Source organism: Polyodon spathula, chromosome 17, assembly GCF_017654505.1.
Source record: "Polyodon spathula isolate WHYD16114869_AA chromosome 17, ASM1765450v1, whole genome shotgun sequence".
NCBI classification, from domain to species: Eukaryota; Metazoa; Chordata; class Actinopteri; order Acipenseriformes; family Polyodontidae; genus Polyodon; species Polyodon spathula.
Genome location: NC_054550.1, coordinates 32698807 through 32713094, shown reverse-complemented (window position 1 = coordinate 32713094; position 14288 = coordinate 32698807). Strand labels below are relative to the sequence as shown.

General features: G+C 38.1%; 1 protein-coding gene across 3 annotated transcripts in view; it reads right to left on the bottom strand.

The window, feature by feature from the left end:
* The window catches only part of LOC121330332 (latent-transforming growth factor beta-binding protein 2-like), a 93938-nt gene that overhangs the window by 29769 nt on the left and 49881 nt on the right, over positions 1 to 14288 (bottom strand). For all 3 annotated transcript variants that reach the window (XM_041276780.1, XM_041276783.1, XM_041276782.1), the window contains exons 9-11: positions 5803 to 5877; positions 1250 to 1372; positions 384 to 548 (exon numbers count right to left, since the gene is read on the bottom strand). In XM_041276780.1, coding sequence (XP_041132714.1) covers positions 384 to 548; positions 1250 to 1372; positions 5803 to 5877 — 363 coding nt within the window. The remainder of the gene's footprint in view (positions 1 to 383; positions 549 to 1249; positions 1373 to 5802; positions 5878 to 14288) is intronic.

Here is a 14288-nt window from a genome sequence, read left to right as displayed (position 1 = left end):
CTTATGTAATGACTAAAGAGTCGAGGACGCTTCTAGCTTGATTATATCTATTAGATGATCCGTCTGTGGCTCAGTGTTGCTAAAGCAGTTATGGATTCCAATTATTTGCCTGGTAGGAGCATGATTCAGTCCAGGCAATGCTGGGTGGGCTGGGAGGAGCTAATAGCATATTACACTGCATAGATGTTTTATCACCAAGTTAAAATGCTAATGCTAATACTATTGGAGGGTGGATATTATTTGGCAATGCAGTCTGAACTGGGTGTCTACTGGGTCTTGTGTTTCATCACTTTCCCAGATGCTGCCTTTTGGGTCACAGGTTAAAAACGTGAACTTTTTTTAAATGTCTTTATAATAATGTGTGCGGAGTAGGTTTGCAGTACCTGTGTCAGGCAGCGGGCACCTCTCGCAGTCCTTGCCCCACGCTTTGCCAACTCGGCTGCAGCAGCAGATCTGTCTGGTGATGTGCTGGGTGAGAGGCAGGGAGCAGGAGCCTCCAGAGAGCGAACGGAAGCACATTTCCCGCTCCATGGACACAGCCTTGTCCGCTAGAACAGGAAACAAAACACTACAGTACATACTGCTGTTTGCATGTGTCAGGACTGCATGTGTTATCTGTGGGCTAGCTGACATACTGTATCTGTGCTCCCTCAGAATCACCTGACAACACCATCTGAAACTTTGGCAGATTATCCTAATTATGGTGATTTTAGGGCTGATGGATCTCTGCTAATTGTGACACCAGTTGATACAGAATGTTTTTGCCATATTTTGCAAATTATGAAAGTAACAAATATAAAAGTTGGTTCAGTACTGTTGGATTATTATCAGCTAAACCATTTTAAATGGTATCAATGTTTAAAAGCAAAACTGACAGAATTTATATTGTTTTTTAATGTATTTAAAATACTCAGAGGACCATTGAAGACAATAATGATGCTTATTAATAACCTGAGCAGTAATCAATATTTCAACGCGCTGTTAACAATCCCTTCTCCATTCCGAGCAGCACCACAGAGACATGACTGTCTGATTCTCATCTTTCTTGCCACCCCAGCTCCACCGTACCAGAGTTTCAGTCTTGCACTTTGACAGGCTTTGAAAGAACGGCTGCAGTTATCAAAACCGCATGCGGCCGCATGGGATGGAGGCAGCACGCTGCTCTAAGTAAATCCAGTCACAGGGAACTGGAGGTTGTTTTTTTTTTTTTTTTTTTTTTTTTTTATTGCTCAGAGCATTACGCACTTACAGATGCAGTGGCTACGGGATGTGTCGAGCATGTATCCAGGTTTGCAGGTACATCTGTAGCTGCCTCGGGAGTTCAGACACTCCGCGTTCTTGCAGATTCCAGGCATGAGACATTCGTTGATATCTGAAATCATAAGCTCATATTATTTACTCATAAATTGAGAGTGCAAATTTGGTGCTAGATTCTAGCCCTGGTACTTCATAAATTTTCAAAACGATTTGCACCCCTGTAAATATAGGTTAGAGTTCTTCCTCATTCAGATGCCACTTAAAATTAACCACTTATCTTTCTGGGATCGTAATACTAGATATTACTAGTGATCATCAAATAGGCACACTTTTACTAACTGCAGTCATAACCTATTCTGATGACATCTGATGCCTGTATCCCATTAACTATACCTGCTGAGCATTAGAGACACACTCATCACTCTACACCTTATCTTAATATTGTAAGAGGACAGAGGAGCCAAATTAAATAAGGTGACATCTCCACTACATTATACACATAAACTGAAATATAATCTAGCCATCTAATTCAACCAGCTGATTAAATTAATTCCCTTAAACAAGTTCAAACTTTTTTTTTAAAGTGGTGGAATGCATTTTTCCTGCCATTAGTTTTTGTTTTGTAAGATAAATAAATCCTGTGCATTTAAAGCAATATTTACTTTGACAGCACACTGCCAAAAACAAGCTTCAGAATGCAAGTGGATGTTAATTTGAGGTCACACATTGGAAGGGCTGCAGAGCTAGCGAGTGTATGTGTTGGGGGGGGGGAGACAGACAGACCCCTGTAATGGGTGTTGAAGAATACATCAGTGTCAGCAAATAGAATCTGTGTGCTATGAGATCAAAAGAGATCTTTACACACGTCTCACCTGAGGGCACACAGTCCATTCCACCTTCTACCTACATGAGTACTACAGTAACAAAGACTGCATTCATTAAAAATGCCTGCTGGTATTGCAGAGTGGCAGAGCTGAGCCATGAACAGACAAGCTTACAGTCGTAAAAAAGCAATGAACACAACAAGAGGCTTGGTTGTGACAAAGGTCAAAAGGATTATTATTATAATTCATCGAATACAGCAGCCAGTATATTTCAGAGATTTGTTGACAGTGTGGAAAGGGGTCTTTTCCAATATTTACTCAATTGACTTGTGCAAGGACAGCACTGCTCTTTGTCTGCATTGCTCACCATAAACAAATGGGGGACCTTCGATTGTTTTATAACTAAAGAGCTCCAACAAAGCACAGTCTGATTGACCCATACCATGACACAGAGGCAAATGTGACATTTCTTGGTCTAATCCCAGACAATTTTGCTTCCTGAAATTGCATTTCACACGCACACAAAGGCCTCTGTTTTAAAGTTGTCATTCAAATGATGGTTGAATTGTAATGCTACACAGTGTAATAGCATACCAAGGTAAAGTAGATCCAGAAAAGCTCATTAAAAAGATGGTTATTTAACTTGCCTTAAATGGTTTGGGTTTAGCACAGCATAATCTAACTTGCACACAAAACACATTGTTTTAGTTTTTTTGACCTTGTAACTTCAAAGTGTACTTAAATATAAGGTAATATTTGAGTATGTCACTACCAACTCTATATAAATAATGCAGTTCAATCACAATCAGTTAGATTGATTAAAACTCACCACACATTTAGCATGTAAAATAAAATAAAAATAAGAAATGAGAATTAAAGGGAATGGCTTTCCCTCCACATAACTCCACCATTTAGACATATTCATCAGACAAAGTGATCTATCGATCTGTTGCCTTTTGTTTCCAGAATTAAACAACAAATAACCAAACTAGGATTGAATCCACTGCAGTTTATGAACAATGCCGGCAAGTCAAACGACATGACAGGTCACACGGCTGGCTAGCTAAAGAAAAGAATTCGCACTGAGCTTCAGCATAAACACTTTCATTCCAAGGTACTTGGACTTCAATACAAATCTCACTGTGCCTGAGCTGGATTGCTCAGTTTCAATTAAATGATAGGTTTGGCAAATTTTTTATTTTAAATATATATATATATATATATATATATATATATATATATAAACACACTTCAACATTTTTAAGATTTTCTCACCGTAAACAGTTTATTGCCATTAATAAAAGATATTAAATATAATTTTAATACACATATAAACAATTTCTTCTACTCTTTTTTTTCACCACTGCTACTGAAGAATTAATAGAATATCTAGTTTCCATATCATATATTTAACACAAAGCATTCACTGGATTTTACAGAATGTGCATTGTTTAAACTAAAACATACAACTTCCACTAATAAGATCAGTCTCACTTCATTGCAAGTCGAATGGTTAATTCCACCTTTAAAATACCCACTTCCAAGCTACAGTGAGTCCCAAATCAAATAACCAGTATAAACGTACATAGCCCATACACAGATGAAATGCAGCAGTTTGTTGATTTGCAATGTATGACTTCCCCATTGAAAAGACTCACAAAGAGCAATTCATCAGAAAAAATTGACTTCTCTCAGCTCAGTTACTAACAGTCTCATGACCTTTCATTGCTTTAGAGAAGCACTGTGCAGTGTTCTAGATACATAATGCAATAATTTTGGCAGCTTGTCTTCTATAATTCACTAACAAGAAGATTCGGTTCAACAGACCAGTGACTAATCACTTTGAAATCACGTATATTAACCAAGCAACAACTCAGCATCTAGTGTATTACTTTATAAGCTAAAGATGGTATCTCCTTATGACTGAATTACGTTTCCTCTTATCTGTATTATAAGTAGACATGACAGGACCAATAAAATAAAATAAAAAGCAACTGCATATTCTGTTAGTGAGCAAAAGGCTTAACAGAACATCCAGGCAACCTGTGTTGTGAAATTGTGAAATCCAGATGCATTTTATGTCAGTCTGTATTTATTTCAACATCTTATCTTTGCAGATCTCCCAGAATGATTAATTAAAGTTGAGATAGAGAGAAAAGTTTAATTCATATGCTAGCTATCCATATGAAGAAATGACAGAAGACGTTTCAGTAGTGGACTGATAATTCAATTCATACTTTGGCACCGAAGCATTCTGTTTGATAACAGTGAGAGACTTAGAGAAAAATCCATTTGAGGGTTTGGCAGTCTTTCTGAGGAAGGGATTCAAAATAATTTAGGGAATGTTTCTGAGGAACTGGACAGGGTTTGTGGAGTTCAGCGGCACATCTTGCAGTGATCAGCAGCAGCATGCAGCATCAAAGCCAGGTAAATGACTAAGCTTGTTGACAAACCCTGATAGCTCTTTGAAATCAGCGCTCATTCGAAAAGTCCCTGTCAACAGATTTATGGTGGAAAACAGCAACGGTAAAATTGTGTTTCACATTCAATTATATAAAAGGGTCCTAAATGAAAAGCAACTTACCACTTGAAACAAGCTTGGCGTTAGCAACCCCATCAGTTAGAAGTGGCTTTAATAAAACTACTTAAGTGGCCCAAAAAGGATTAAGGCTTTAAACGATCTGTCACAATTTATATGCCTTCTGACAGACATTCCCCTGTGCGGTTCTGATGAGTTAGCAGTGAGATAAACCAGTCGTCTAATCAAGTACTGCAACACAATAGATATGGACTCAGTCAAGCGAGATCAGTGGAAAGATTTTCAAGATCCACAATCTGGTTTGCATCTGGTGCTAGCTGCAATTTGAAAATTATATAGCTCCTACACTCATCAAAGCTGAAGTTCTGAGTAAAATGTTCTCAATTATGTACCTTTTACATAGGAATCTAATGCACTATAAACCAAAAAAAAAAGTATTGTAATAACAATGAACTTACTAGTATGGCAATATGCACCAGTTGGAAACGTTTGAGGAATGTAAACTTTCATTAGAGAGTTCTTGTTAGTGAGTTTGGCAGCTAAAGACGAACTGAATCTAAATAAATAAACAATGAGGAATACACTGAATTTGTTTAGGTTAGGAACTACATCTTTACTACAAAAACCATGCTCAAAAGCACAGGATACACGCATGGTATGACATCCGAGAAGAAATGCATGAAACACTACTTGATTTGTCAGGCATTTAAATAAATAATTGCCTACAATAAGTAAATTCTAGTAACTATGAAGTACATAAAATTCCACATGCCAGGATTCCTTCAACTTTACAGATGCCTACCCTCTCTGTAGCCTTGCCGTCTCCACTTCTGTCTTAATGGGAAGTATAAATATTTGAAATCTAATGTCCCCGTTGGCTTCTATTAATGCATGGATAAATATAACACTTAAGTTTGCGTGGAAACGTCCCTCTATATGTGCAAAGGTAGCGCAATCAGGTTTGTAATAAATGCATTAAAATAACAGACACGTATTCATACCCCATATGGGAATTCCTTCAGCAAGAAACATTCCTTCATAAATCATGAAAATATAAACAGTGTGTATGGCAAAACAATATGCTTAAATCTTACCGGACAGTCCATATACAGGACGTGGATTTATACAGACAGTGCCATGGCTGAAAAAAGCAAAGCTGTAAACTGAATACCCATAATTTACCTTGACAGTGAGTTTGGTTCATCCTCTTGTAGCCCTTTGGACATTCAACCAAGCCATTTGCAATTACTGGATAAGCTGGAACGAAAAACAAAAACCATAATGATTCAAACTTTGATCGGATGGATTATAGAAGAGAACAAGAACACATTTGACTTGGGCATTTATTAAATGTTTCTCTTGCAATCGCTGTGAATAGTATTGTTGAGATTTTGGTGGCTTTAAGGCGCAGGGGCACCAGCTGCAAATTAAAATCCAGTCTCACTGAGAAACACTCTTCTGTTTGAAGCAAAATCCAAACACAATATAAATTATACCACAGATTAATTTAAATGACAGTACACAATTCTATAGGAAACGTCCCTTTCCAAAACACCAGGCAGAGGAACAGACTTACAAAACCAAAGCCCTTTGAACCCAAGGCATCTTGGCAGAAGCTATGTTTAAGACTAGTAGTAAACAGAGTACTACTTTGGTCTAGACTCTGCAACTTGTGAGTGTAACACGTTCCTTAAGAGGGTAAATAAAGGCTATGCTCGGACTATCCTGCACTTCACAGAACAGTCTTGAGTGGCTGTCTGGCCAGCTTTGCAATCAATATCGTTATCTTTATTGAGACATTTAAAAGGCAAAGTGATAATGACCAAACTATCTATTTTGTTCTGGAATCACTATTAAACTTAACTTATTAAACATTGAGATCAATTAAAACAGAAAAGATTTAGTTTGATTCCAGATCAAATAAGGAATTCCTAATTTAAAATTGAAAAAAGAACATTCAGTGGTAACAGCAATACCCTTTGAACACTAAATTACTCCTAACTGTACAATGTCTCCTCAATGTTGACCTTGGGTACTGCTCACCTGTGCTACAGACTCACCTGTGTCATCTGATACTTCAATAATTGCACTTCAGATAAAGTAACATCTATTACCATCAAACCCACATACAGGAAATGGTAAACTAACTGGTTTATCTGCACTGAAAGTCTCATTCTATGCTTTTACAAATGCAATTAAACAGAACCCTATACCTCTATAGAAAAGCTATTCTGCTCTTTACCTTACGTATAAATAGACTCCAAAAGTAAGTACTATAGCACAAAAACGACTGTTGGCTTATCAACTTCCCTCTTCCTCGGCTTTCAGAGTCTGCTCTGTTTGTTAAGTTAATGACATGGGAGACAGAGCTTGTGCTCAAGCCTCGACTTTCTATCCGTTATGGTAACCTTCTCCCTTGAAGATTTGGTCAGGGATACAACCAATAATGCATTGTACGTCTACAAAGCAGTTCGAAATAGCTGGAGACCAAGAACAATGCATTTATTTCTGTTTAATTGAAAAATTGGGTTGAGAACAGCAGCTAATAAAAGGAGTTTTGAAATGATTAAACATATTTTTGACCAGAATAAAATAGAAAATGTGTTATCATCAGTTAAAAATCAGTAAAACTCCATTGCACCCTTTGAAGTTGTTGGGTTCTCTCTCATGTAACATATGAGCCACTAACAGCTTTGTTTTTTCTTCAGAAGTTCAGTCTAGAAAATACAATAGCCAGAATATTTCTGGCATTCTCAGTGGTCCTTCATGTCATTTTCAAGTGCGCAATGAGTGTGTTGCGATGTTGAACAGTCTCCAATGCATGCTCCAATACCACATAACACACTCCAAAGCACTCTACATTTAAGTCTGTTGGTCTGAAGAGCCGGCTGCCCAATATTTCTAAAGAGGGGGACTTGCATTTAGAAACAAATAGTGGAGGTATATTTAACGGCTGGTCTCCAACTCATAAGGTACAGTTCCGGTTCTCCTTTACATTGTAATGACCGTGAGAATCTCTCAGTTAACCCAAGCAAGAGTCCCTTGAGTCGCTTTCACTTTGGCCCCTCACTGTCAAAAGACACACTGGAGAGGAAGTTTACCCATCTAACAGTGGAACCCAGATGGATGTGAGTGAGACACAGGAAAACAAGATGCTGTCAATAGTGAGTTAAGAGTGGGCATAGTGACAGAGACACCCCCCCCCCCCCCCCCCCAACCCTGGGAGTCAGAGGCTCTGCCCAGCATTCAGACACTGGGTAAACAGGCTGGGACAACAGAGCTGGCTGCCTAATCCATCATCAATCTGAAGATTAATGATTTAAAAACAAGGAGGTCACTTGGCATCCCAATTCCAGCTGTTATTATCTCAGTGTCCAACATACTAGCTCCCACAGCAGACAAAAATGAAGTGCATGTATTTCCTTATATCTCTCTTTTTAAAAGAATGTTGCGTCACAAATACAAGTGTTACGTTTTTGATTACCATTCCCCATATCCGAGCTGCTGTGGCTCTGACGGTACAGTTACCGAACCTTCTAAAATAATACCTCTGTCAGCTTTCCAAGCACATCATGAGCATCATGTCTTGGGTTTGATCAAGTGATAAAGTCTCACACTGCAGATTTCCCAGTGTCACAGGTACACGAGATAGAGATTGGCTGTTAGCGGGAGGAAATCATATCTCATGCAAAGCAGGAAACAATCCTTGCATCCTGCCTCTGGTCAAGCCACGAAAGTTCTATCTATGGTAGAGAGGCAGGTGCGACTCGGTGGGGGTTGCCCACAACCTGGTCTATGAAGACAACACTTTCAATGCCTCTTGTCAATTGTCTGTCAGCTCGTTTATAGGTGCCAACCTACAGTAACGGTGAATTAGATCTCCGAAATCTTGCCTAGCGCACAGTAATCGTGTCAGATACACTCTAGCAATGACTAACATGTCACCATTTTTCACAGCAGATTGCTGATCCATCTGAAACAACCCCTGGCTGCTGTAACTACCAAGTAATTTCTTGTGTGAATCTTCTAATAATGAGCTGTTTTCCCATCCGTATTTTGCAAACTATCCCACAGTGATGTTATCAGAAGGAATATGCACTGACTGACAGACAGGCATACATGCCAGAGGGCACACTACAGGCGGTTATACCCAGTTTTCAATAAAGCTTACTGAAACAGACTGGTCAGAAAAATAGGGATATTAGTCACCACTGAGCTGAAATTGATTTTACAAATGAATCCTTGGCAGTACAAACTAACAAGTTCAGTGTCAAGCGTTGTGGCTGCTCAGCGGTTCTTTATATTCACACAATCTTCAAAACTCTTTGGAGAAACACTAGGTAGAGTATGTTATCCAAAAAGGGAGAAATGCAAAAAAAAAGCAGCTCCTGTACTCTTCGTAACCAGCAAAGTTTATGACTGTATGTCATGACCTTTGACAATGTAAACAACAACCAGGCTGACACACAAACTCACATGTTAGACAGACATTCAAGTCTTCAAGCCAAGTTTGTCAGGCGCTGCGGATCAAACTGTTAAACTCCTTTAAGAATTCATTCAGGGATAAAATTAATTAGCGAAGAGACCTCAAGAAAACTACATGTAGAATTTACTGTCAACGTGGCCTGACTGTGATATATTCGAAGTCGTGAAAGGATCAAATTGTGCAATAAAGAGAGGGGGCTGCATAGGAAAGAGTCTGATGAAAGGCATTACAACTGAATTGACATGTTAGACTTGTAACTGTTAATTTTGCGCTTCATTTGACAGCATTGTCTTTCATCTGGGAAAATCCTTTGCAGCAGCCCCAAATTATCTTGGGTGTGAATTTCATTTGACTAGTGTGAAAGAATTTTAATCTATGCTCAACTTGATCCACTTCATTCCAATGAAAAAATAAAACAATTCTCATGAAACTCTGCCTTGTATCGCTCAGCAGCGGAGGAACTGGTTACTATGGCTTGAAATCCTGCTATTGTAGTACAGTGGGGCCACGAGAGATAGAGGAGGGGACCTGGGGAGACGTTCCTCAATAAGTTCTACTTCAGAAAGAGCCAAGGCTTTGACTGGGTAATTTAGCCCATTGTAAATGACATCAATACTAGACCACCCTGTTTCAGGATCCCTCCACAGTAAGCAGAAAAATAAAATCTGCTCATTAAACCCATTCAGAGTTCTTTACTGCACATTAATCATCCTGAATGTTCACAGAGGAATGAAATGAAGACCCCTGTGAGGGTTGCACAAAGAATGAAGGGGTACATGCAGTTATCTGATTCACACACTGATTGATCAGCTTACCCACACTGCCCCACTAATGTACTTTAGCAGCATACAACTGACCCACAGTGCCTCATAGATAAGCCACCCAGGGTTGGTCACCTCTTAACACCTCTCTATTGTAAACCCTCCTTATCCTTGTTGGGCTGAGGTGAGGGAACTGAACTCTGGCCACGGGGTTGTTGGGTCATATACAGTTTTTTATATTTGTCACAGTATCACCTGGTCTTTTATTGAAAAAGAATGCAGACTGAATGACTGAGCTTCACAAGCAAAAAGGGAAGAACAGGTCACCTGAAGTTAACCTTTCTATGGCATTATTCATAGGGCATTGTGAGTGTCTCAGTTATTTCCAGGCAGCTTTGTGATTGTACAGGAGAGTGCATTAATATTTGATATCTTTTGATGAAGCGTAAAGAACCCGTGTCAGGTATTTCTTTAGTGTTTGTGGTCCATCAGTCCTCGACACCCACATAATAATGATCTCATGTGGCAAGTTCCAAGGCTGTAGTCACTCCACTCCAGGCAAGTTTATAATCCTTATAATATTCCAATACATTTCCCTACCCTGATGCTTTAGATTTCCTCACATCAGCTATGTTGCTTTGAAGAAAGAAAAAAAAAAAGTAGGCTGAGAGCATCGTTACATCTCTCACACTAGCAGGAAACACCTCATGGGCTGGGTTTGAACTGCCTGCAGCTTATTTATTTTAGACAGGGGACTTGAAATGCAGACTGCCAGGGAAAAAAATCATGGGACAGACATACCGTTTAGAGAGAACTGATTCTCTGTGGAAGAAAGAGAATTCCAAAAATTGAAACAGTATCCAAAAGAGCTAGGCAGAGCTTGAATGGATAATAAATGATACAGTGGGTACATGCTCAGTTTAGTCCTGTGGCCAAAGCAGTACAGGTTGGTAGCAAGAAACAGTAGACAATGGGCTGGAGCTAGGACCAGGGTACTTTGAGGGAAGGATTTATTGAGCATCTGTACCACATACATTGCAACAGCACTGATTCTTACCCCAACCTAAAAAAAGTTTTTTAAAAGCGATCCAGCTGTATCCTACAGCAATCTTGCTGTATCTTTAGAACAGCAACATGCACAGAAAGTGAACTGATAAAGAAAAAAAAATCCATTAGGTTTCTAAACAACCAACAGAGGGGCTTAATATTGTAGTGCTGCAGGAGTTCCTCTTTCAAAAACAAACAGTGCTTTTGTACACTTTAAAAGTGAAGACACCTGTGCTCTAAACTGACATACTGGCTGTAGTAAAACAGACACAAGAGTGTAGCAACAAAAGCCAGCAAACTAAAAGTTTAATTTACGAAAGGATACAGGTTTCAACCTTACTACAAGGAGCTTGTGTAACCATACCCTTATTATAGCATATTACAGAGACAGCAAAACAAAAAGCCATTGAGAGAGCTCACTTAAGACAGCGATGCATGGTCCTCAGGACTACACGATTTGGCAAGGCTGTGTTCACAGGGAGTTAACCAGCACCACTACAATCTATCTGGGTAAGTGCTAATACAATGAACCACTTCCTAAAGAGAACAACGGCAGCTTTCAGTGGAAGAGGCTGGAGGAGAGATTTTAATTACTGGACTGGAAGCCAAGGATAAATGAACAGAACAGCTGCTGCTTTCTCAGCTTCTGTCATCTTTCTTTGAAATGTTCTTTTTGTAATTCACGAACAAAAAAAATAATTATATATATGTGAATCATATATGTGTAATTCATAAATACGTTGCACGCACACACACAAGCTTTCAGACTCCTTACATCTAACGAACCCAATTAAAGTTAAGATAAAAAAATTTTAAAAAGACACATTGTGTGGTCAATGGGTGCATGCAGTATAGTAACATCTAAAAGATTACTAGCACTTTGTTATATTCTTATTTAAAATGTTTTATACTGGGTAAACTTTGAGAACACTTCCAAAAATGTATTTTTAAAACCAAATTAAGTCACCACCGTGTCATCTTTTCTCTCTACAGAAATACTTTGTTTTTTCATAAGAGGATTTTACACACTGTACTTAGGTAAAACAGTTCGTTGATTTTTTGTTTTGCTATGTTCAATGATATATCTTTAATTCAAGTGCTACCCTCACCTCACTTTCATCCTGGAGATTATCACATTATGTATTGTGTCAATGAAGGGTTGCACAATAGGAATCATGGCACGGCACAGACATGTTTTATTGCTTTTTCTTCAGTTCCTTAATGCACTCTGTGCCATCTACTCTGACTGTGAGATTGATATATTTTTATTAAAACAGATGGCAATGGTATCTTGCAGGAGAGACCTGCAAAACAAACACAGTACAGTATATCTATGTGCAACCACTGCCACAGAGTCGGTGGGGCCAAATTTAACTGTGCACTAATCAGCCACATGGAAGCAATCTGTGAAACACGCCTTTTATATAAGCAAGCCTCAGCTAACCCTCAAAAAGTTGATGACTCTGAAAATGTCATCCCACAGCTAAGGTTGCTCTTTATATGTGGCATTGAGATGGACACTGGTTTTAAATTAGCTTAATGCATTTTCACTTGAATATCTACAGTATAAGGCTGTTCAATCTGACAAAAGTTATCTTTGTATGACAGAAAGATAGAAAAAGAAAGAAAGAAAGAAAGAAAGAAAGAAAGAAAGAAAGAAAGAAAGAAAGAAAGAAAGAAAACAATTTAGAGGATATTGGAAAAGAACAGCTGGAGGAAATTCAACATTACAGCATACATACATACATATATACATACATACATACATGCATTTTTTAATTAATTCAAATCAATTATTATACTGAAACTGGGGAAAGCAAACTGGAGAAATTGACGTTAAACGGGAAATTCCTCTTATGAGAACAAAGCTAGACGTTTTTTAGTTACAGAGCTTCTGAATTCTGGAATTGGTTAGCATTGGACAACGTTCTTTATTATTTCCTGGCTCAAAGCATATGTGCTGTGAGCACTGACCAATGAGGAATGTGTGTGTGAATGAATGATATGTATTTGTCCTGGGCCCCTCTTGTTTACCGATGTGATCTATGTTTAAATTGAAACAGCACTATTAAACCAGCTCTATGACTCGAATGCAAGCTCTGTTGCATTTGTTGAGCTCTAAGCTGCACAAACACAGTCAAGTTTTCAGCAACCTAATTCAGCCAAGAAACCAAAATAAAATTTTACCATCAAAGGCATTTATAAACTTACCATCAAAGGCATTTATTAAATTGTTTCTACAGTATATGAAGAAGAATGCAAGGAATTATGATTTTCAGTTCCTGTGCTGGCCATCTGCCTACTTGTTATAACATAGATTTTTTTACTGGAACTCCATGCACATTTGGAAGCTATTAGATTGCTCCCATCAAAGCTTCTTTCTGACAATAAAAACTTGGTTGAAAAAATAAATATATATATATATATATATATATATATATATATATATATATATATATATATATATATATATATATATATATATATATATATATATAATATTCATACATGTCAGTGGGAGCCAAAACAAATTCTAGCAATTCCAATATCAATGGCAATGCCCTGGATTTCTCATAAAACATCAAGAGGGTATGAAGGTTGCACTACACATTGTTTTTCCTTCTTTCCTTACTATTTTCAAGATTTTGAAGGCACTCTGCATTGATCATGTTTCAAGGAAATGCAGTAAAACAATTGACATCAACAAGGTGAGTTTGCCAATACCTGACTGGGAAAAAAAAAAAAAAACCCATCTGAACCAATGCTGTAGGACAAACAGGATAACTAGACCCATGTTTCGCTTGTGGGTGTTTTTCTGTGAAGACTTCATCTTGGAATGCAAGTAAGATAACTCATAGCTGATGTTAACTTCTCAGTTAAAGAAAACTATAGACATGTATTTAAAACTCTAAAGAATTATATGTTACATTCATTAGACACTAGATGCAATGGGCATGCACCAGTGTAGCAACCTCCTCCTGTCAGTTCTCTGTCCCAATACTGTAGATTACCTGTTTTTCTGTACATGTTCATTTTGCTACACCAAATTCCTGTTGATTAGCAGTTAGATTTAAGAAAAGGTACATAGAATAATCAGGCCTTGATTCTTTACACCAATGCATTTACATCATTAGACTAATGCATTTTCCTGAGGTAAATCTTTACTTTGGTCAGTTCGACACCCAGCTATAAAACCAGGTATAGTTACGGAACAGGACACAACTGGACAAAAAGCGATGCGATATACTGGCCATTTTAAATGAAGTAACTTAAGCAGAGAGAGGAAATACGCCAGGGAAAAAGCAACATGCAATGATGAAACGTCTTAGATAGCAACAGTACGGGTGTTCAAAGTGACCACATCAGCACTACAT